The sequence below is a fragment of the Bubalus kerabau genome, chromosome 3, assembly GCF_029407905.1.
Source record: "Bubalus kerabau isolate K-KA32 ecotype Philippines breed swamp buffalo chromosome 3, PCC_UOA_SB_1v2, whole genome shotgun sequence".
Taxonomy (NCBI): domain Eukaryota; kingdom Metazoa; phylum Chordata; class Mammalia; order Artiodactyla; family Bovidae; genus Bubalus; species Bubalus kerabau.
This window is the reverse complement of record NC_073626.1, coordinates 101380499-101406243: the sequence shown is the minus strand read 5'-3', so window position 1 is coordinate 101406243 and position 25745 is coordinate 101380499. Positions and strand designations below refer to the sequence as shown.

General features: G+C 36.3%; 1 protein-coding gene and 1 long non-coding RNA gene across 2 annotated transcripts in view; one reads left to right on the top strand and one right to left on the bottom strand.

Annotated features, from left to right (window-relative positions):
• The window catches only part of LOC129646453 (uncharacterized), a 29463-nt gene extending 16236 nt beyond the window's left edge, over positions 1 to 13227 (bottom strand). The window contains exon 1 of the long non-coding RNA XR_008711928.1: positions 13098 to 13227. This is a non-coding gene — a long non-coding RNA (uncharacterized LOC129646453). The remainder of the gene's footprint in view (positions 1 to 13097) is intronic.
• The window catches only part of MBD5 (methyl-CpG binding domain protein 5), a 149848-nt gene that overhangs the window by 107359 nt on the left and 16744 nt on the right, over positions 1 to 25745 (top strand). The window contains exons 7-9 of the mRNA XM_055572651.1: positions 10078 to 11103; positions 12776 to 12984; positions 16737 to 17945. Of these exons, the coding sequence (XP_055428626.1) occupies positions 10078 to 11103; positions 12776 to 12984; positions 16737 to 17945 (2444 nt within the window). The remainder of the gene's footprint in view (positions 1 to 10077; positions 11104 to 12775; positions 12985 to 16736; positions 17946 to 25745) is intronic.

The window sequence follows — 25745 nt, the reverse complement described above, 5'->3', positions numbered from 1 at the left end:
TTGATGAGCTGATTTATTGAAGAGGTCTCTAATATCATTTTTTTTAGATACACAGTGAACTGTGTCAGCTGAATGTACTGTCGTGATAATTGCTTAGCATCCATCAAATAAACACCAGAGGTGGGCATTTACAGTGAGACAGCTGATGACAGACATAACTCTCCCTTCAAGATTTGCTAAGTGTTCCTAGCATACTAGGAAGACATTAGAAGAAAACACACTTTATTCTTAAAATGTTGCTTTTAGTTATCCTTGAGTACCTGTGATGTACTAGGTTGCTTACCTGTATTATTTCTAATTTGTGCAGTCTTCCAAAGTATAAGGTGTTCTTGTTCTCATTTTACAGATGGGTAAATTGAGCCTCAGAGAACTTGAGTATCCAAAGTCATACATAATTGAATAAGGATTTGAATTCAGGGTCATCTGATCCTAAAATCCATTTTCCTCCCAGCTGCATAAGTTCTTCATTGGAAGCATCTAGTTGTCAAAAATACTGTTTTCCTTTTCAAATCTTTAAAAATATCCAAAAGAAAGTGAATTGAAGCACATCAGTGCATGTTAGAAACCATGTTTGTAAACTTTTGATGCACTTTTAGACCAAAGTCACTTATTTTGCCTTCTCTCTCCGGACTCTGATATCCTAGTATACAATAACTAAGATGTTTGTGTCAATGCAGATAAAATGTCCACAACATCAGAAGAACTACCCCCTCATTTGTGAATTACATTTGCTAACCTTTATGTAAATGATTTTGTATTGCCTCACTCAGATAAAAATGGGTTTCCTAGTGGGTGATGTGTCAGTAGGCCTTTGTAGGAGACAGCTGTGCCCATGCCAGCCCTGTCACTCCAGTTTTGATAGCAGAGTGAGGGTGAGAGACACCTACAGGTGACAGGGCCCAAGTCTTCCTTGTGGTCCTGGAGCCTGAACAGAACTCAAATACCTCCTGCTCACCCCAGTGCCTTTTTTCCACTCTCCTAAGCAGCAGCTCAAAAATGTTACATTAAGACTTCATTGAAAAAAAAAAAAAAAAAAAAGACTTCATTGAAGACCAGAAATCACTCTGAAAACATTTAACTTGATAGGTTGTTTATTTTCAAGAACTTCTTTTATAGAGAGGTTTTTATTATAAACAATCCAAATATTCATGTTCTAGGCCTATATGTGAATACCAGTCCATATTTAAAATGTATTATAACTCAGATATGAGAATTGAAGGCAAAGATGGTAAAAAAAAAAATCAGATAAAAGATACAAAATGCTTAGAAATCAGGTTTTATTAATTCTATTCGGCATTTTGAAATTACCTTTCCACTAAAGCTCTCTTAACACTTTGCATTGCAAAGTTTACAGGTTTCTATTAACATTTTGGCTATGAAATTACAAGTGAAGTTTAATATTTCCATGTAACAGATTTAGAAAACGACCAGTAGGATACTTGGTAACATTCCTCAAGTTGTAAAACAAAGTTCTGGTGGATCTGGCAACCAAACCCAATCAGTTCCTCAGTCTCAGTCCAAACATTCAAACTGCTGAATACAGGTATGTTATGAAATCCATCAGTCGTATATATATTTAAAGCAATTTTCAGTTTATGAAGTTAGTTGAATTTCAACATTTAAGTGGTTCCAGCATGTGTCCTGTTGTTTGGTTTAGGGAAGAATTCGAAATCAAGTGCCCTGACCGGCAGATTTCATCGGGGCCATGCCTCCTCAGGCCTCTGACCGCTGCCCACCTGTTTACCACAGAACAAAAACACACATGCCAGTAACTGGGGCCTTTGCAGAGGACCCAGCCTTTCATGGCCCTGTGGGTTTTCACAGTTTTCAAAGAAGCAAAAAGATTTAGACTGTTCTAACCAACTTAATAACTGAAGCTTGCCTTCCTCCAAATGATAAAGTCATTAAATACAACTTTTTCACTTTAAAATGCCTTTTATATTCTCATTTTTTGGTAATAAACATTTAATCAGCTCTTCTAAACACATGAAAATAAAGTCCTGTGAAGGGGCAGAGTATGAGTTTGTACCAAAAGAGTAAATAATTCATTTCTTTGCCTTAACTCTTAAAGATATACATCGACTAACAAGAATATAAATAAACCTGTGAATAAGTATATGCTTATGAATATTTATATATATATTTTTTAACTCTGGAAAAGAAAGTGTTTTTTCAGCACAAAATACATTTGATTGAAACTCAGTGCAGCCTCTGAACTGGTAGGTATAAGAAACTTAGAGACCACAAAAGGATACTTCATATATAAGCTTGGCTTTTTGTTCTCTGTATTTATTTATTCTTAGAACATCCCAGTAAAGAAAGGGAAACTGTCATTCCCTTCATTTGAGGTTATAGTTGCAAAAAGGTTATGGGATAAAAATACTCCAGTATGGATTATTGTACATGTTAGCTCTCTCAGGATATGGGACGTTTGAAGGGAAGTAAGCCTCTTGTCTAATGTAGACATACAGAGTGAAAAAAGGCAAAGATTGCTTTAAGGCTGTGACTGAATTAACAATAGTTGCTATGGAAAGTATTTCCACCCAAGTTTTTAAATGCCTAGATTCCTCATCTGATTGATGCACAGACTTCTAGGTTGAAAGTTGCCCTTTGCTCTTGTTTTTTAATCAAATACCAAAACTATATTAAATTCTTGATTATGTGATAAAAATCTATGTCTATTCTTTTAGATAAATTTTTGCAAAATGAGCCATTTCTTCTTTGCTGTAAGATATTTTTACAACAGACAATGTCTTGCTGTTTAAGAAGGTTTCCTAATATCAGGGTTACACCACTTGCTTTGTTTACATAATCCAGGTTTAATGTTTCCTTGTGTACAAAAAAAGGAATTAAAATATGTTTGATTTTAGACATCGAGTCTATGTAATCAAAAGTGAGAACTCATAGTGGTGTGATATGTTTGCTGATTCAATGGTCTATTTTGTACCTTTCAAGAAATAAATTGTCCCAGTGTGCAAATTGGGAGAATTTTATTCTATTGCAATACACTAAGCTCACTTATAAAACCACTATAAATCCTTAAGATCTCAAGGAGATGCCTAAGCTTTATTTACTAAAGTCAAGTGGCCTAAAAATATTGAAGTAGCCTCTAAAAGTACCCAAATTCTAGGCAGTAAAGTTAACTCTACCAAGATCCGACTCATTAAAAATAATGCTGAAACATAATTCCTACAGTGTCATCAAAACATTTCATTTCCATGTGCATGTAGTACTAAATAAATCCAATCATAAACTTCTACCTTCTAGGAACTTCTATCAAACAACATTAATGCTAATGAAGGAAAGAGTAGAGTAAAAGTTATTTTCTAAGAATTATACTTCTGGCAAAGTCAAAGTAACAACTCACCATTTTACAAATTTAGAATGGAACTAGACAGAAGTCTGCAGGAGTTGCCAAGGTACTCCAGGGGTAGGAGCTAATCCAGGGAAATTCAGAATCTCTCTCCAAGACCCATGGGTACAGGTATAGGAGAGAGTAGTATTTATCACAGATGCCCTAGAGCAGGGCTCCTGGACTGTGTAACTCCACAGGGATACCTGCCACACTAGAGTCTGATAAGTATGCCTCCTGAAACACAGCTCCATAGATCATCCCCACAGAGCTGAGCAACTGAGAGGCCTGATCCTAAAGCAGTGTTTTTCAAACTTTTTTTTTTACATCTAATTTCTTTCTAACAAGAATTAACTTGGATTCCATTTCACCAAAGAGAAGTTTTTAATGTACAACAAAAATTTCCTGAAAAAATCCTCCATGTGATGCACTCTGCCATTCTATCTCATCCTATCTTATCCTATCTCATATTTTTATGACAGTCATGATCCACTGAAATTATTTCATCACCCACTAACAGAGCATGCCCCAGCATTCACATGTATAAGTTAACAGAATCAGTTTCCACAAAATAATATCATGGCTATGCATTGTACTTTTTTTTCTTTACTATTTCATTTATAAAAATATACTGATAGAGGGTATATGAAATTGATTTTACAGCCTTTAAATAGCTCTAAACATTGTCTTAAAATATTCATGAGGTAGTTAAGTCAGTATCGAGCATCTAGTATGTGCTCAGCACTGCTTAGCACTGAAGATAAAATAGTATACAGTGGAAGGACACAAAGTTAACTGTTAATAACCTAGAAACTACTTGCTCTGCTCATTAAACAAAATGGGGTAAACTCCCAATTCGAATATTGACAGTTGGAGCATATTAACTGTTATTCTAGCATACAGAGGGAACAGAAATCCTACCAACCAAGAGAATTAACCTCTTCTCTCAGCATTTGTTTCCTTACAATAACTATTAAGAAAAATGTGATAAAAAGCATTTGTAAAACAAAAAACCATTGTTACTTGAGAAACTGAAAAATCTCAAGCTTTTTTTTTTTCATTTCAACAGCTTTTAGAGTAATCCTATGTGTTAATAAAGGAAGCAGAAATGATCAGTAATAAAACACACAATTTTGTCTGACCCCATAAGAATGGCCTCCTTGATCCAGTCATCATCACTCTGACCTCATACTCCAAGGTACAGGCTACATTCCTTCCTTCCACTGGTCTTACCTCTTCCCTAAGAGGTTGGCCCTATTGACTGCAGAGAGTATTTTCTAAGATACTGCCACCAGTCCCTCCCCACTCTTTCTCCTAAGTAGTTTTGGTTTTCGGTGAAGATCAAATAGACACTAGTTCCTAGGGCTTCCTGCCTACTTCTGGTAAAGGAATGCTGGGCGTTTATATCAACATCCAAGGTACAAGACAGAGACTGGTATATCTTTGTAAATACATGTTACCATGTCATTACTAAGGCTTGGGAAACTAATGGAAGATCTAGACTGCTCATAAAAGTTATCTTTCAATTTTTTAAATCAATCCTTTAAATAGAATTTTTTTCTATTTTCATGGGATTGAAAAGTATATTTACTAGACTCACTAGGGCATGATATTTTCTTCTGTCTCTAGAAGCATTCCTTTTTAAGGATTATCATTGATCCTGTTTGCAATTGAAATACACTTGCCAAAGCAAGTGATAAAGGTCAGATAGTGAAGGAGTACCTTCTATATGATTTATTTCTTAGGTTCTTGAATTTTGTGGCTAAAAAATCAGTATTTGGGCTTATCAATTTAGAAAAAGTTTTATAGCATGAAGTTATATTTATCAAAATTGGGACTGTAGGCCGAACTGGTGTTATGGCATTTTTAAATTATTTTTAATTGAAAGATAATTGCTTTACGATATTGTGTTGGTTTCTGCCATACATCAACATGAGTCAGCCATAGGTACATAGGTCCCATCCCTCTTGAACCTCCCTCCCACCTCCCACCCGTTCCCACCCCTCTAGGTTGTCACAGAGACCCAGTTGGAGTTCCCTGAGTCATACAGCAAATTCCCATTATAATGATATTTTTGAAACACCTCTTGGTCAATTGAAATGAGCCTTATGCCCTCTCTGTGCACATACAAAGAAATGTGCAACAGTATTAATATTTAAGGGCCAACTATGAAAGAGTTTAGCCTAATGTGAACAATGACTTTTCTCAGAGTATTAGTGACAATAGAAAAAAAAATCTAAAGAGGTAAACAGTACTTTTTTTTTGAAAAGCAATTTTTAAAAAATGAGATGAAACATCTCAAGAATGAAATTTAGTAATAGGAAAAATATCCTTTAAAAAATCCTAAAAAGAAATTACTGATGCTATTTCTTTATATACACTCATACGCAGACACACACATTATAAATTATATGTGTGTGTGTGAAGAATACAGTTTACATCTGAAAATCTGCCCCACAGGAAGAACTCCCACTGTTGTTTCCTAATTGTACTGGACTATCTTAATCTCTGATTGGGTGTCTAGGAATATGATCTCACACCAGGGATGTTTGTTTGGGTAGCTTTCCAGTCTTAATTTCTTACTTCTTTAAAAGTAACAGCAAACAATGAGAAAAAGAAGTTATGCCCGTTTGTGGTGCCGCTGGCTGGTGTGAAATAAAAATTCTTTCCAATTAAAGGACTTCTCCAGCTTGCTAACTTGTTCCAGGCTCCCAGCTGCCTTTTAGTTATTTAACTGCTAAATGTTCAGTGAATAGTTTGCTTTTTAAAAAAAAAAAAAAAAAAAAAAAAAAAAAAACTATCTCCTTCATTAGATTAAGCACAAAACAGCTGCTCCCACCAAAAAAAATCAGCTTTGAGAAAACATTTTTCCCCATATGCTTCAACAGATGATAGTTTTTTATGCAGAGATAAGTAGTAAGTTCACCAGAGAATGCCTATTCAGGATTAAGTGGTTCAAAAATAAGCAATTTCCAGTTTTCCTTCCAGCTATAAAAATTGACGGGATCCTCTTTCAGTGACCCCAAGCAATAATGAGTGACTATAAGAATTCAGAGTACTTTGGGATGGACCTCTTCCTCTGTAAGATTATTTTAACTCTCCAGCATACCTGGGAGTCTTCTAAAGTAACTTGACATCTTCCAACCATCTCCTTTTCAGCAGCCTTTATCTCCTGGCACTGGACCAGGAGATAAAGAGTCAGTTTTCACAATACAAGAGTTAAAATACACGATACAAGTCAGTTTTCACTTTCTCTACAAATGGGTGGTATTCTCTCCTCCACATACACACTTGCCACACACAGAGAGCAAGTGATCTGATTTCTAGAAGTTGAATGCATGTTTTACAGTCTTAATAGATTGATTCAACCAACATTTTTTGAATGCCAACCATGTGTTAGAGACTCTTGGATCTTGGAAATACAGAGGGAAATTTAGAAAGATGACTTTAAATACCTTCACTGCTTGTCTAAGACGGCAGCAGGTTTAACCAGGGTTGGGAGGGCTGGGGTGGGTAGAAAATCAGCGTACAATATTTTCAGTCATATTTCTTTGTTTTGAGGATACATAGGATTCTTATTACCCTCCGTATACTTTATTACCTCCCTGTCTATTTTTAAAATTATTTTGCTTCCACTTAGAAGCCCATTGTCTCTCCTTTTCCACTCTCAAATCCCAGATCAAAGGTTACCACTTGCTTAGTTTTTCCTAACACCTTCAGTTTTACGATTGTCCCCTTGTCATATACCTGCTATAGTTCCTAGCATATTGCCTTGTAGTTATACTAACTTTATGAAAAGAGCTTTAAAATTTCCTGGTTCATAATAAGCTCTCAATAAATGTTTATTTGAGACAGGTAGATCTGTGTGTTTATCACTGTGTGTTTATCACATTGTCTAAATTCTGCTTTCTGAAAGAATAGGCAGGGTGTTGTGTTATTGTTGTTTGTCTATATCATCATTTTTATCCTTTTGTTCAGCAGAGTATACTTGATTGTTAAATTGGGTGTGTTAAAAACTAGGGAAAATAAAAAATATGCCTTGATCCACATATTACCCTTAAGAAGCTTGTGATACTCACCACCTTCTTGTTTGCAATGCAAAAATATACCCAGAATAACCATATTTTCTTTATTGTAATTTCTCAAGAATATTTAGATGGAGAACTTGTAGAATAATGTCCCCAAATGACTACTTTCATAAATCCTCAAAATGGATGTTTCTGTTTCACAAAATAAAGATAAAAGAGTAATAACCTATAAGGAAATCCTTCATCTACAAAGCCTTGTATACACACTAGACTATTTCAGAAATGTACTCTTGACTGTGATTAGAGAAATGATATCTGTACATTTAAATATGTCATTATTATTTAGCAGATAGGGGGAAAAGCCATAGATACTGATTACTAGTAAATAAGAGTTTTTATTAGCTTGTTCAAAAAAATGGTTTCCAAATGCAAATAAAGCAAAGTACCTATTTATGGAAATGGCAGCAAGATTTAAGGAGCACTGAAATGTTTAAGGTGTTACTGTTTTTTATCACTGATCTGAATTAATATTTAAAGATTTGTGTACCCTATGCCTACCTCAGCATCTTATCTCCTTTAAATGCAACAGTGAGAGCTTTAAAAAAATAAATAAATAAAGTAGACCACAGCAGCTAGAAAACTTGCAAAGTCATGCTATAGAGATATATGTGTTGGATATGCTGATTTTATACTTCCTACTGTTACGACATCATCACAACTAACTTTAGCTACTAATGTCAATAATGATGACAATGATAGCTCCTTTTATTTGTATACTTTTACATGTTGCAAGCCTTTCACTTACCTGTCTTTGATGCTCACAACGATCATGCCAGTGAATTTCCTTAGAAAATTTCAAAGGTAGGAAACTTGCACATACAGGAAGATGTCCATTCCCATGTTATATATAATAATGAAAAAATCAAAATATGAATGCCAAACTTTATCAGGTAGTTCAATAAATATGATCAGTCCACATGCTACATGGTTAAAAGTATCCATATAGAGTCTATATATCAAAAAGGAAAAACCCTTGTGTTATTCTGGTAGGAGAAAATAAGAAAAATATATCATTGTATTTGTACTTCTATTACAACTATGGAAACATTTCTGTGTATTTGGACAAGGCCTCAGTGGTAACATAGTCATATATAAAGTTTGTTGTGATGGCATAGCACAGCAGTAAAATGTTTGAATTATTTTAGATTTTCAGTAACACTGTATTGTTCATTATAACATATACATGTCTAATACTTTAATAAATGTATGTGCTTATAATAACTAATATTTGCTAAATGTATATATTATTATAAAACAATGCATTTCTTTAGGGTAAGACATTTTCCAAAAGATGCTTGTAGGTTCCTTTTCAACAGAATGTGATTCTCACCCTCCCCACACCCACCTTGTACATCTGGATCACCAGGGGTGATTTCAAAGAATACTACTGCCCAGGCTGTACCCCAAGAGATGAGTTCTGTACTGATCTTGGTTAGGGCCCAGACATTGGTTGGTTTGTTGGCTTGTTTGTTTTGTGCAGCTTGGATTGGTAACAACTAAAACAATTATGATACACAACTCTAATTTTATTATTAAATTCCTTGAATTTTCATCTTTAGCATACATAAGATTTTCACAATTAAGAATACCTTTGGATGAAGACTGGTTAAGGAATCATGAGTATAAAGTATCTTTATGCTATTAGAATGACAAAGATTTAAACATAATGATAAACACAGTGTTGGTGAGAAAAATGAGCACTACCGACATTGTTTATAGAAATATAAATGGAATGCATATTGATCGGCTACACTGGAGGGCAGTCTGACAATGTGTATCCAGAACTTTAAAATATATGTAAACCTTTTATCCCTGGAAATCTACTTTTAAGAATTTTTCCTTAGAAAACAATTGAGCATATTAGCAAAGATGAGTAAATAAGAATGTTTATCATAGTGTTAAAATAGTAAAAGATTGTAAACTATCAAAATATCCACAACTGTGGATTGAATAAATTATGGTATATCCATACATGGATACTAGTCAAATAGATCTATAGTTAACATGAAAGAATAGTAACAATGTATTGATAAAAGTTACAAAACAATATGATTCTGTTTTTGTTAAAAATATATGTAACATATATATGTGTGTGTGTGTCTGCATATGTAATACATACATACAGGTGGAAAAGCCCAGAAAACTATACACTAAAATATTAATATATCTACATAGGTACTTTTTATTATCTGTTTTATATTCTCATGCATATTCTATTTGTTTTTTTCCCTTAAAATACTAGTAATATAAATAAAGACCAAAAACTTTTTTTTTAATGTAAAAATATATTTTGAAAAATGAAGCCTTGTTACTTTTTTCTAACCAAATGAATGGACTACAACACAGCTTCCCCCATTTTCACTTTGTCCAGCTGTGAAAAACAAGATATTTGACAGAACAGCTATTTCTTAAAGTGCTAAACTTCTCCAGCATATTTACATTCAAAGTAGATTAAGAGGTATGAAGTTGAACTTGTTTCATTAACGTGTCAGATCATCTCTAATTACAATTAATCTGGTTAGCCTCTATAAAGATGGCATGTAATATATTCATCGAAATATATCTCAATGTATTTTTATAGAGAAGTCTTCCTTAACCTCCGTAATTAATAAATGGGTTTTTTCCCCTTTCTTTCAGGCGGTTCAGGACCATCCTCCTCCATAGCCATAGCTGGCATCAACCACCCTGCCATCACAAAGACAACATCTGTTCTTCAAGACGGCGTCATAGTCACCACCGCAGCTGGAAACCCACTGCAGAGTCAGCTGCCCATTGGGAGTGATTTTCCTTTTGTTGGCCAGGAGCACGCACTTCATTTTCCATCCAACAGCACTTCAAACAACCATCTTCCACACCCCTTGAACCCCAGCCTCCTCAGTTCTCTACCTATCTCTTTGCCAGTGAATCAACAGCATCTCCTAAACCAGAATCTATTAAATATCCTCCAGCCTTCAGCAGGAGAAGGCAAGTCTGAGATCAACCTCCACCCTTTAGGTTTTCTCAACCCGAATGTAAACGCTGCTTTAGCTTTTCTCTCCGGTGACATGGATGGGCAGGTATTGCAGCCTGTTCACTTTCAACTCTTAGCAGCCCTGCTTCAGAACCAAGCCCACGCAGCTGCCATGCTTCCCCTGCCATCTTTCAATCTGGCCATCTCAGATCTTTTGCAACAGCAAAATACCCCCTTACCCTCATTAACACAGATGACAGCCCCACCAGACCATTTGCCAAGCAATCAGTCAGAGAACAGCCGAGCTGAGACCCTTTTAACCAACCCCCTGGGGAACCCTTTACCAAGCTTTGCAGGCAGTGACACTACTTTTAACCCCCTCTTCCTCCCAGCTGTCACTGGGGCCTCAGGATTAATGGCCTTGAATCCCCAGCTGTTGGGAGGTGTCCTGAACTCGGCATCGGCCAACACCGCTAATCATCCAGAGGTTTCCATAGCAACTTCTTCCCAGGCAACCACTACCACAACCACTACATCATCAGCAGTGGCAGCACTGACTGTCTCAACACTTGGTGGGACAGCAGTGGTGTCAATGGCAGAAACATTGCTGAATATATCTAATAATGCTGGGAATACACCTGGTCCAGCTAAACTCAACAGTAACTCTGTGGTGCCACAGCTACTTAACCCTCTACTGGGGACAGGTCTGCTTGGTAAGTTAAATTTTTTCACAAATTTTTACAAAAGAAACGTTTTTCTAATTCTATTTTCTCCTTTAAAAAAAAAACCTCCATTTTGTCACACTTTTTAAAAATGTTTTTGTTATGTCACAGCTTGCTTAAGGAAGAACTAAATATAATAACACCCACATACGACCATAGTTATACAAACATGAAAATGACTTTTTCCTTTTCCCCTATTCTAGAAATACTAAATGTCATTTTAATCTGCCTTCTCTCCTGATTCTGATGCCACCTAAACCTAACCTACTCATCATTCTCTTAAGCCAAGTAGTGTCTTACTTTTCAAATAATTAAAGCACAGGTACACCTTAAAAATAACATGTATTTGAATTTTAGTTGATGTGGCATCACAGGGTTAGTATGAGCAGCTGCACTGTGGATGAAAACAGTTTGAGGAAGTGCTTTTCCAGGTGATCCCTAAATTAATGAAACTAAATGCTTATCCAGCAAAATAAGAAATAAGACATAAAAACATTCAAAGTTAATGCTTGCCCAAGTTCAAGGAAACAAATAGCTACTGCTCGCTTTTCTCAAACAGTATTATTCTTTAGAACTTTGTGGCTTAAAAACAAAATCCTTTATGTAGATTATCTTATCTCAAAAAATTTATAAAATCTTGTCAAGTATATTCAGCTGTTTGATGCCGGTAATTGTAGTATAGAGATGGTGCCCATAAAGTCTGGAAACATAGGCAAATGTACATGATATTGTCAAGGGCATCTTCAGTAGCTAAAAAAATAATATATTTCTAGTTTTCATAAGCACCTTTATAAAATAGTTTAATTAGTCCTATTTGGCAATCAAATTAGTGTAAAGAACCTAAAAAGCGCTGCAGACTTCAAGTCATAGGATAATTTCTATGACATTATCCTCAAAATAAGGTCAATGTAATTTCAAAACAAGTTAATTTTGAAGTTCGAATGTAACTTTGGTATTAACTATCGAAGCCTGGTGGGCTGCATTGGGTCGCACAGAGTCAGACACAGCTGACGTGACTTAGCAGCAGCAGGAGCAGCATCCTATCTGATTATATAACATTTATTCTTTATGACTATGACAGTGAATTTTTCTGTATTACTAGCTTTCTTTACAATTTTAATTTTAGGTAACCAAAATACCGAATACATATTTTATGTAAAAACAAAATGTATATTAAAACAGACAAAATACATATTAATACATATTTCTAAACCAAATTTAATTTGATTTGGTGGTAGTTATTATTATGGCTTGAGAACTAAGTTTTGTAAACAGGCCTGGTCAGGCCCACGTCTTTTAACTATCTTATGATTGCTAAAGCATTTACGGCTAATTTTAACCTTTAATTGTGATTGCTAATTGTGATTTTTGTTAAAAATGGCTTCAAGGAATTCTATGACACTGAAGATCAATATATAAGGATTGGCTAATGGATAGACCAAAAACTAACTAGTCTCTCCATGATATGAAATCAAGACACTAATTATGAAAGATAAATAAGAAAATTAGTCTTTCTTACCACTTAGTAAGACTTTGAGGAGAAAAAGAGAAAAGAGTTACCATGTAAGTCTAGTTTAGTTTTTTTTAGAAATCCTCAAGAAAGATAGGCATAGGACCTCCAAAGAATCACATTGACTTATATTTTATATTTTTCATACTATAGGTGACATGCCCTCAATAAACAGTACTTTGAATAACCATCAACTGACTCATCTACAGTCGCTGTTAAACAACAGTCAGATGTTTCCTCCAAATCAGCAGCAGCAGCAACTTCTTCAGGGGTACCAGAATCTCCAGGCATTTCAAGGACAGTCCACAATTCCTTGCCCAGCTAACAATAACCCCATGGCTTGTCTGTTTCAGAACTTCCAGGTACTCTCCTTTCCTGGGTTACTTTAGTAGAAAACAATGTTTACTACTTGTTTTGCTAAATTGGGAGAAACAGACAAAAGAAGGTGATTATGTACCTTTTCACCTCTACTTACTATTATTCCTCAGTAATGAATGTTGTTAAAGTTTCAGTGTTTTTGTTTGAAGCATTTTATTTTGTCTGAAGCATCTCAGTGGTCCTTTAGAAGTTGTTATTAAAAGCTGATCATGTTAACCCTCTTAAACTCTTGTGGTTTCCCATTGCTCCCAGGGCTTCCCAGGTGACTCAGTGGTAAAGAATCCACCTACCAATGCAGGAGACTGGGGTTCCATTCCTGGGTCAACAAGATACCCTGGAAAAGGAAATGACAACCCACTTCTGTATTCTTGCAGGAAATCCCAGGGACAGAGGAGCCTGGTGGGCTATATTCCATGGGGTCGCAAAAAGAGTTGGATACAACTTAGCAGCTAAACAACAACATTGCTCTCATGATTAAAATCCACATCCTTAAGGTGTTTACCCTGCCTCACTCTCCAGCACCAGTTCACACCACTCTCTCCCTGGCTTCAGCCACTTGGTCTTCTTTTAGTTCTAAAAACAAATTCCTGATAGATTAAGGAGCTGGATGGAAAGAGGAACATTAAATAAATACATGAAGAAAATATAGAAGATTTTAAAATAATCTTAGGGTAGAAAAGGCTCTTTCAGCAAGGCACAAAACCAAGGAGTCAAAAAGAAAAGAGGTGACAGAGTTGAATACATAAAACTTTAAATCTGTTTAAAGATATTCTAAACAAAGTTGAAGACAGGTGGCAACCTGGCAGAATTTACTGGGTTGGCCAGAAAGTTTGTTCATTGGCCACATCCAAACGAACTTTTGGCCAACTTAATACATGCATAATAATAGCAACTAATTGCCATTCATATTTTAAAAGCTCCTACAAATTAGGAAGAAAAAAGAATCAATTAGAAAAGTGAGCAATAGAAATGAACAGACATTTCAGAAAATTAAATAATAATTAGTAATAAACATGAATAATCAGAATTATACAAATTACAACATTACTATGTCCATCAGATAGTTATATCCTTTGCTAACAGAGGAGTGGGGAACTGGATTCTTTCAGATATATTGTTGGTCTGATTGTATGCTGACATAGTCCTTTTAGAGGGTGATTGATAGTTTATCAATTTTACACACACACACACATATACACACATATATGTGTGTCTATATATGTGTGTGTCCTTTGACCCACAAGTTCAACTTTGATATTTTGGAGAAATCAAGGTACAATCTAGAATGTTTTGTTGCAATTTGATTTGTGGTGTCAAAAATTAGAAACCACTTAAGCAACCATCAGTAGGAAAATAGTTAAATATTGAGTATGTTTTGCTATTTTCATCTATCTAGTAGTTTCGAAGATTAGGTAGGTTTATATAATCTGATATAGAAAGATCCACAAGATTACACCACTCCAACACTGTTGTATTATAGAACAGTACTAAAATATAATACCACTTATATGAAAAAAAGAAATGAGGCAAGGGGAAAGGAAGGTGTGAAAGAAAGAAGGGAAACTAGATGTACAGCTGCACACTTAAGGTATTAAAAACAAGTCTATGAGGATGTATTCGAACACTGATCACTTTTGAGAAAGAAACGGAATCAGAGTGGGATACAAAAGTATAGATTTGGGTGGGAAAGGGATGAAGAAAGCTTTTCTCTTTTGGACAATGAAAAAATACTCATAATAAAATAATTTAGAAGGGAAGAATAAACTCTCAACCATGAGAATGAGTAAATAAGTAGGCAAAGCCTGAAGGGAATCCATTAGATTTAGCAGTTAGAACAACAGTAGCTTGAATGCAGTTTTTGCGGAGTTGTGGGAGCAGGAGCCAGATTGCAATGGATGGAAGAATGAAAAATAAATTAGAGTTTGGATTACTCTTTTTAAAACTTTTTAAAACCTAACTACAAAGAACATAACAGAAATAAAATAGTGCCCCAAGATAGGCATAGGTTGAATGCAAACTTTTATTGATAAAATATGGAAGCCATGCATATAGTTGAATGCTAAAGAAAAGAGACAAAGAAAAAAGTAGAAGAGATTGAACATAAAGAAGAGAAGGGGTTAACAGATAAGGCAAGATCCCTGAGGAAAGGCTTGGTATCCAGAGCATAAACAGAGGACTTACGCAGCAGAGGGAGCACCTCTTACACTGCGAAGCGGGACAGGATCAGGGACACTGTGCAGGGAACTGTGTGCTGCCAGAAGGCAGGGAGTAGCCGAGTATAAGAATAATGAGAATTCCTAACCTATAAACTTGATTATCTCTGTTAAGTAGGGTCAAATACTAAGAGTAATGTGGTAAATAGCATAGCAGCTGGCTTGAGGAAGTGGATAAAATCTGAATAGTTGTGACAGAGAGTGATACCTAACCAGAGGATCATAGGATTGATGGGAATACAAACCCCCAGCTGAGATTGGAAGCCATAAGTTCCTATGGATAGATACTCAGCATCCTCACTGTGCATACAGATACAGAAGGCAGGGAGCTAAATTGACCCAAGATTGGGATTTTTATCTGGTAGGTATAGATAAGGGGAGAATGGCAGGAAGGTAGTTATGTTGCTGATGAATCCCAGGTTCTGGTTTAGCAGGAAAAGATGTAAAGACAGGAAGTGAGTGATCGTGGGTCAGTGAAGCAGGGGGTGGGGGGACGGGAAATCCAAAGTATCAAGGTTCTGGAGAGCAATTCTTAGCTGGGGTTGGTGAAACTAGAATAACCTGTGGACTTTTTCAAAGTGCACTCATCATTCCCATGATGAGCATTGATACTCTTCACTGGCCATTTCCTCCCATCACCTCTTCCCAATGAAGCATCACCTCCGAGGTCACTGTTGTCACTGTTGGCAGCGTGGGAATGTCCCTCAGGCAGTTACCCAGTACAGTTGAAGAGCTGGTGTTACTACCCTACCTAAAGATTTCAAAAATTCAGTGTCATCTCAGAAATAGTTTGGGGACTTCCCAGGTGGTACTAGTGGTAAAGAATCCTCCTGTCAGTGCAGGAAATGCAAGGGTCATGGGTTCAATCCCTGGGTCAGAAAGATCCTCTGGAGTAGGAAGTGGTAACCAAGTCTAGTATTCTTGCCTGGAAAATCCCATAGACAGAGGAGCCTGGCAGGATACAGTCTGTGGAGTTACAAAGAGGCAGACAGGACTGAGCACAACTCAACAGAAATAGTTTCTTTGTTAAGAAAGGGGTGTATATATATATTTTGTTTTCTATTTCACTTAATTCAGTAGAAATATCAATGAGTTAGAGATCATTTTTAAAACCTGTTTCCCTTTTTAATGTGAGCAATACTGGTGACAGACTTGTTTCTCTCTTTGAATTCCAAGTTGAAAACCTGTAATGACACTAAAAACATGAAATCATCGCCTGGAAACCTTTTGTGTCCAACCACCTCAACTGTAATTTTTCTACAGAATGTTTAGTAATATGATTTTTTTTTAATTCTGTTATATGATTCCAATCAAAGAAACAGTACCCGAGTATAATCAAGACATGTCTTTCTATACAGAGTGACTTCTGATTTCATTTTTGAGTCTTATTCTCTCTTTATATGGCCTTCCTTGTTATAGTCATTGGTCTTCTGGTAAATCTTAACATGACAGTCTTTCTCTTTAAGGACTTGAATTTTTTTCTCTCTCTCTCTGTCTCACTACTTCCTGTCTATTTCTTTAAGGTGAGAATGCAGGAAGATGCAGCTCTCCTAAACAAAAGAATAAGCACTCAGCCGGGGCTCACAGCACTTCCCGAAAATCCAAACACTACACTTCCACCTTTCCAAGACACCTCTTGTGAGTTGCAATCGAGGATTGACCCATCTCTAGGTCAGCAGGTGAAGGATGGCCTCATCATGGGGGGCCAAGGCGATGCTTCTGTAGATGCTATTTACAAAGCAGTCGTGGATGCAGCCAGCAAAGGGATGCCGGTTGTCATCACCACTGCTGTCAACAGTACAACTCAGATCAGCCCCATTCCAGCTCTGAGTGCCATGAGTGCCTTCACTGCTTCCATCGGTGACCCATTAAGTCTCCCCAGTGCTGTCAGTGCGGTCATTCACGGACGAAACATGGGCAGCGTGGATCATGATGGGCGGCTGAGGAGTGCGAGAGGGGCTCGGCTGCCCAGCAGTCTGGACCACGGGAAGAACTCCAGCGAAGGAGATGGCTTTGAATATTTCAAGTCAGCAGGTTGCCACACATCTAAAAAACAGTGGGATGGGGAGCAAAGCCCTGGAGGGGAGCGAAACAGGTGGAAGTGTGAGGAATTTTTAGATCATCCAGGCCACATCCACAATAGTCCTTGTCACGAAAGGCCCAACAATGTCTCTACACTGCCATTTCTGCCTGGGGAACAGCACCCAATACTGTTGCCACCAAGAAACTGTCAAGGGGATAAGATTTTGGAGGAGAATTTCAGGTATAATAACTACAAAAGAACTATGATGAGTTTTAAGGAGAGACTAGAGAACACTGTGGAAAGATGCGCACACATTAACGGGAACAGATCTCGGCAGAGTCGGGGCTTTGGAGAGCTGCTGAGCACCGCAAAGCAAGACTTTGTCCTAGAGGAGCAATCTCCGAGCTCCTCCAATAGTTTGGAGAGTTCTCTGGTCAAAGACTACATCCATTACAATGGAGACTTTAATGCCAAAAACATTAACGGGTGTGTACCTAGCCCTTCAGACGCTAAAAGCATTAGTAGTGAAGATGACCTAAGGAACCCAGACTCCCCCTCTTCAAATGAATTGATCCCTTATAGGCCAAGGACGTTCAACGTTGGCGACTTGGTCTGGGGCCAAATCAAAGGACTGACTGCTTGGCCTGGAAAATTAGTCAGAGAAGACGACGTTCACGGTTCTTGTCAACAAAGCCCCGAGGAAGGGAAGGTATACCAATCTTTATCCATTGTCAAATACTAACCTTTGTTCAGATGTCAGTTCTTATTTTCTGTTATCATCACTTTGGATTCTTCATGACTCATTGAGGTCTCACAAACTTCTGGAGCATAAAATGAAGAGGGGATGGTTGTAGTCACCAAAATGTCATATCGTCAAGTGGTGAGTTGTAAAGCATTTGTAGATCCCACTAGGGTTCAGCATGGCTCTGACCCAGGAACCAGATTTCCAGAATTTGGTTAACTTGGCCTTTCTTCCTTGCATGTGCCTAGTTCTTCATTCATACAGAGAATGACGGCAAGTAACAACGATCGGGGGAGAAAAATCTGGTGGTTGTTGGAACCCAGCAATGTGGCAGGGGTCCTCCCAGGCAACAGAAAGCGCCAGGGGATTGGAACTCTCCCATGTGCTGATGTGTGATACACAAAACTGGGGAGAAGCTAAAACTGGGGTGGAGTTGCAGCCATTTCTGGAAGCAGGAGGTAACATCTGAGTTTAGAATGGTGTCTCCTTTCAGGAAAAGTTCTGGGTCTTTGAAACATATGGAACTGTTTAACCCCATAGTCTGGTTCTACTTAACACAATCTGATCACATAAATTAAATGAAAACTTCTCCATGAAACTACCATTCAATTTAGAAGAAATTAGTAAGGGTCTTCTGAGCTTTCCCCCTCCCCACAATTGGTAGAATTGACTCACTAGGCAAGAAATGTGCAGAATGTTCAAAGTAGATAGAAAAATTTATATCTGAGCAGGAGATGAAAATAATGCACATTCCCTACATAGGATGAAGAAATGTGATTTTTCATCTCCTTAGGAAATAAAAATTCCTTTTACAGGTATATATTAATCTCTTAAAGATTATATTGTATAAAGCTATTTCAACTCTGCTCAAACGTCCGCTGGCATTTAGGTTTAATGGCAAAGGAAACCAAAAGCATTTTGCCAGCACAATAAAAGGATTGTCTTTCTCCAAATGACCGGGAGGTCCTTAAACCCATTGCTTATCATGCCTAATATATACTTGTCAGGGTACACTTTCAGCATAATGTTTCTACCTTTGATAAGAAAATGAATTCCATATTCCTATTCATAAAACATTTTACTCTCTAATCTCTCCAAGACCAGACAAACATTCTTTGGGTTGATAAACTTAAATATTTTTGACAGTTTATTCAAGAAATAATTAGAAACAGCAAAATTGGGCTTTTATTATATAAATGGAATTGCTACAAATACAAGATGTAGACATTGAACTGTTTTATAATCTGTGCAAATAAAATCAAGTTTTTTTTATGTGCCACTTTATCAAAAAAAAAAGCTTAACTAACAAAAAGATTATGGCTTCCCTTCCCTGGAAACATTCTTCCTGTCCTACAAGCCTTGTCTGAATATCTTTTTATGTCCTTAGGAGAATAAAGGCACGTACTTTTAACACATTTCAGTTTAAACCATGATCCTAATCTTCTGCTTAGTCTGTGTTAGCAAACTCCTGGGATTGAACTCCTCACTGATGTTTAGGGAGATGCACCTAAAAAAAAAAAAAAATCATTATCTAAGAGTCCAAGAAACATTTTTTTACTTTATTTGAATAATCAGCTGGTTTTCAATCACTATAAAATAAAAGTGTTTCACAAAATCCAGATCCTTTTTCCTTGTTATTGACAATAGATTAATTCCTAACAGGAGCATAAAATTGTTTATGTAAATTCAAATATCCCCTCACCCATTGGCTGACATTGTAATTTTACATTCTTACAACTTTGATATCAAAATCTTGATAAAAAGATACACTAAAAATACTTTTAGTAAATCAGAGAAAGTAATTGAAAGCATACATTTAGAGATGAAAAACTAAAAATTTATAATGAAATATTAATGATAACACATGAAATATTTACCTGTCATTAAAAAGCAAAGTATATCAGTCTTAAAAGCTCTAGGGCACTTAACATTTTAAAATGTCTCTGGTCTTTTCAGGACAGCTCACTTTTGCACATAAAAAAGCAAAGTACTACTTCACAACCCCTTTTTTTCTCCTATAGTTCACAAAACAAAGGAAGGTCTTCCTTATTAATGATGCCCAGCTAGTCAAACACCATTCTCAATTTATAACACCAGAAAAGGTGAAATTTCAAAAACAGGTCTCTCTGACTTCAGCTAAATGTCCTTTGCCTAATGTCTTGGTGATCCTGGTTCATCTAGAAAAGATTAAACTGTGGTTAATATCTGTGTAAGACAAAGCATGATCTGTCTGAAAAGATTTCCTATAAAACATATTTTACATTAAAACTGGTTTAAAACTGTGAACCAATTATGATGTAAATTTCATTTACATTGAACCTCTTAGTTCTCACAATGTCAGATACATAAAGCCTTGTGCATTTATAACCAGACTTCTGCTTTTAAAAAGGGGAAGCAGTACATTAGGTTTTCTTCCATATACTGTGGCAGTGCCTAACATTTTAATAAAGTCAAGAGAGAAAGAGACTGACTTCATGAACAATTTGTTTATTATAGTAAAATCTTATTAATTCCATCTTGCTGATATGGAATGTGGACCATTTTCCCCAGTAATTCTCTCTGTAGTATCTCAGAAGAAACGGTTTGCAGAAAATTTTTCTTACACATAATCATTTAAAATCTTTTTAGCCTCTCCATTTTTCATACTAGTATTTCTATGTTCACCTGAGTAAATTAATCCAAGATGCTGTCAGACCCTACCAGATAGCATCTATGTTAATTCAAATTTTAGAACAGGTTTATTATCTCCTCCCACTCCCTATATCTCACAAACCTATCGTTTATTTTTTGTTAGTATCTTTGTTCTCAACAAGTCACTTCAAATTCTTTTTGGAAGCAGAGAAGAAAAAATCTGGGAAAGATTGAGGGCAGGAGGAGAAGGGGGCGACAGAGGAGATGGTTGGATAATGGCATCACCAACTCAATGGACATGAGGTTCAGCAAACTCCAGGAGATAGTGAAGGACAGGAAAGCCTGGCATGCTGCAGTCCAGCACAGGTCACAAAGAGTCAGTCACGACTGAGCAACTGAACAACAAAAACTAGAAAAAAAATAATTATCACGATTACAGGTAACTAATTCAGAATAAGCCGGACACCTCTCATGTTTTCAGGTTGCCTGAATAGTCTCTGGACTGATAGGTCAGGGCTGTGAATGGAGCAGACACTGAGATCTCCAAGTTGTCCATAACCTGATACTTTAGCTAACTGTTTGTCATGAGTGCAAATGATTTAAAAAGACATTTTTAAATCTTCAGTGGGGTGTTAAATGTCATAGAATTGCTAACAGTGCATTAGAAATATCCTGCAGTTTCCAAGATTACTTTCTAGGAGGTAGGATTTCTAACTATCAAATACTGTGTGAACACAGCAGAGGAGACTAGAGAGAAAGGGCTTCGGGCATTCTGATGTGAGCTTAAAAACAGCTCTACCAGTTACCTAAATGGTCCTGAGTGGGTGTATTAATTTCCAGAGCTCCTCAAGTGGGAATATTAATTCCTACTCAAAATGATGTTAAATGCAATACTATAAATAGATGGGGCTTCTGTCGTAGCTCAGTCAGTAAAGAATCTGTCTGCGATGCAGGAGACCTGGGTTCGATTCCTGGGTCAGGAAGATACCCTGGAGAGGAAAATGGCAACCCACTCCAGTATTCTTGCCTGGGAAAATCCCATGGACAGAGGAGCCTGGCAGGCTACAGTACATGCGGTCGCAAAGAGTTGGACACAACTTCGCGACTGAACCATCCACCACCATAAATAGATGATACAGAAAAGAGGCTCAGTAAAAATTAACCTCCTCCTCTCTGTTCTCTGTATTAAACAACCTTATGAATTTGGATTCCACCATTACAAAATTGTGGTCATTTGACCTTCAATATTGTATACCTATCCATGAATTATCCATAAATAAAGGACTTATTAACCAAGTTGAGTATTAAAGGATAGTAATAACATATTTCATGAATGAAATAGTTTATAACTATTTTTTATGAACCTCAGGACATTGCATACAAATTGGCGTATTTGATTATGAATTAATGTTAACTGTTCATTTTAGGCAGGAGTTCTACTTGGAAAGATTTTAAAGGACTTAGTTTGGTGAATAAACTTGAAAGTCCCCCTCTCCTCACTGTTTCTAAAAACTATAAACTCAGACATTCTTCCTCTACCCCACCAACCCACCAAAACACTCAACAGTATTAATTAGTAGAGATTTTTAACAGTCTGTGAAAAGTTGGGCTGAATCACCCCTATTTAATACTGTCCCAATACTGAAGCTATGTTACAGCACTGGAAGGATAAAATGTGCCTTATATAATACCATTCAGGAAGTGGTATCTCCTTACTAATACATTTTCCCCTTGCCTATCAGTTTGTAATAAGAACATTCTAGAAGATATGTATACTTTTTCTAAAGAAGTGGTGCAGGTTTCTCTCTGAACCATGAACCCTTTATAGTTTCAGATTTAGCAGCCAAGAATAAGACCTCAGTGCTTAGTCAGAGCTGGAGAAATGTACTGCCAGATCTTGGCACAGTATTAAGGAATTCTTGGAGAGGAAAATGGCTTCTGCTGGCATTACACCTATACACTATAATGTACAGACATTTTAACCCTGTGCAACTGTGGGGGGAGATGCTTATCTTTATGCATTTATTTCAATAATTATTTTAAAGCAGAAAAAATGTTCTTTTTTTTCCTAAAACATATTTTGTAATTATCATCTACCGTCTTTGATCTTACATTAACTAGCCTAAAAGTGTTGACTCAAATAATAATCAAAAAAACTTTTTTTTTTTTCTGAGTGGTTAATTTTTATTTTTGAACATTGTCCCATTGGTCTTCGTATTTCATTGTTCTTATGTTCAGTGTGTATTCTGACTGGAGGCAAATTTAGGCAAGCATTTATTTCTGTATTCGCACCAAAATGTTTCTTTTCAATGAAATGTTTGTTGTTGTTGGACAGGTAGAGACATTCCTAATTATCTAGAAAAATTCTATCCAGAAAAATCACCTGGTTAAATGAAGAAGTTTTTAAAAGCAATGGGTAGGGTGCTCCTTCTCTAGATTCACTCTTTGACTTTTTTCCACATGGTTATATTTGGCAGGAGGAGATAAAAGTAGCTTTCTGAGTGTTGTTCAAAACAGACAGAACTCATCATTATTAAAACTCATGCCAGATTTATTTTGGGACAGTCACTTTCTGTTTGTTATTCAGTATCACATGCACTCATGTTTTGATGGTATGGAGCAAAACCAGAGACGGCTTACAGTGGTATTCTGCAGATGTATAACCTAACAAGTTGAGCCTGGGAACTAAATTTGGAAAGTGTGCCCTTCTGTGATGTTTAAACACTTTTACTTTGGAGAATATTCTTTCTGGGCTTATCAGTGTTAGCTATTTGTATTCTTTGGTACTGTCATTCTCTGTTGAAAGTATTCTTTGTGTATTTCCTTTTCCATATATATTTTCTTAACCATTTCTGAAAATGAATTATTTTCTCTATACCCAATCAGTATCCATGATATTTGGGCTACATTTTGACTGGTGGGGTGGCTGGGGCAATCAATGGTCTGCAGCAACAGAATATTTTTGAAAAAGAATAGTTTTTGGAAAGTGATAAGCAAGATAAAATCCAGACAAAGGCAGTGCCTGATCAAAATTTGAAAGATAATAAAAAGGAAAAACTAGGTAACACCAAAAATATGAATATTGGGGAAAAGACTAAACTGAGAACAAAGTTGAGGTAAACTTTAGTAATTGTGGAATACTGTGAAGCTTTTTTCCCCCTGAGGAAGATTAAAGAGGAAAAGGAGGAGGCCTGTCTCCCTTCCAACTGAGTATGGAGTTCTTGAGCTTGTCAATACAGTTGTCAGATGGTTACTAGCAAATGGAATCTCAAGTCTGAGGCAAATACATGCTTCTGTTGCATGAACTCTTCAACAGCGTATCCCTGAAAGCACAAGTTTATTCAAAACATTTAATTCTGTGTGTATTATGGATCTATATAAAATTTGTTGTCACATTTAGAATAGATTTACTCTAGTCCTATAGTACAGTTCTCTAGTACTTAAAAATGCTTCTATATGAAGTGAAGATGAAGGAAAAAAAAACCCTCAGATAGTGCCACTGACTAAAACTGCAATAATGTTGATTGGCTTAGTCCATTTGAAAAAACTGTGGTTCACTTTATGAATTTTTCCTTAAGTATTATTGTTAAATTCATCCTTTCTGTCACAGGTGGGTCAACTTTCTACCCCAAATTATTTATCATTAATTCCCATACTTGAAAAAATATTGAAATATTGCATTTAAGTTAGCAGGACTTTTTCAGCTTAAAGATTAAAGTAGTTACTACTTAATAAATGTTTGATAATAAACCGAATAAATGCCTCATATTTGCTTATTGCTTATTGATTTTCCAAGATTTCAGCTCAAGTCACATGTTACCTATACAAATACTTAGTTAAAATTTGTCCTCAAATTCTTATTTACTCATTTTTTATTCATTCAACAAATATTTTTGACACGTTATGTAGTAGGCACTGTTCAAACCACTTTAAAAATAACTTCTAGTCTTATTCTAAGATATATGTGAAAACATAGATATAATGTTTTTGTATTTTTCTAATATAAATTTATATGAATATATCACTATTAAAAATGTTTAACAGTATATGTTCCACCTGAAACAGTTTCACATGCCACAAGTGGCACTTTGGGAAAGACTGCATTGGTGTTTATAAAGCACCTTCATCCTTAGATAATCCAAGTAGACAATCTCAATGACCCATAAAGATATGCACACCTATTTCTATTTGGACCTCAGGAAAGAGGCATTCCTAAAGACACAAACCACAAGCAGTTAAACCAAGGCTCAACCCTGGTCTCCTAACTCTCAGCTTAGTGCTCTTTGCATGATACCATTCCCCAGCAATAGGAACTGAGGACACTGTAAAAAAGGGATGGGGAAGTGAAGAAGGAACAGGGGCAGCTGAGGTCAGCTGCTTTCTCTCTGCTGTGCAGTCTGTGATATGGCTGTGCTCTTGTCTTTTAACCTTTGTGTGACAGCTTAGCCTCAGCACTAAGTACCAGCAAAGGAATCACCAAGAGATTTAATCCTGTTATCGGGGATTAACACCTGAAGGGAGTTTTGACATCTTCTCTAGTTAATTGGCTCAAAAGTGATCTGGGATCTTGAATCCAGATTCTTCTAATATACACTGTAGCTCACTTTCAGAGGGTCACTCTGACTCTGAAATGTTTATGTCTTCTTTTATGTCATAGACTTACTTCTGAGATACACTCCATGCTACTGTGCTGACCTCAAATCAAACAATTTAATTATCAAATCTTTAATATGTGCCTTGTGAACAAAATAAGCAGCCATAGTTTCAGACTTGTTCAGGAAACTCTTAAACATCCACCATATAATCATGTCTGGTTTTATAGGTATGTTTCTAGCCTTACTGAACAGGCTATAGGTCTAGTTATGCCAAAGAATTATTAAATTTAAAGAATATGAAAAAAAAAAAAAGAATCTGAAGGAATGAAAACAGGGATTTAGAAGTTAAAAATTCAGCATATGTATATTTATACATGAGATAATATGTGTACTATAAAGACATAAAGCCTGGTTATCTTTTTCTAATTCCTAAATCACATAGGTACACAGTTATACCATGATAGCCACTATTAGCATCATCATGGTTAGAATGAAAATATGTTGGCCGATATGAGTGAAGATATAAAGCCCTCCCCCAATT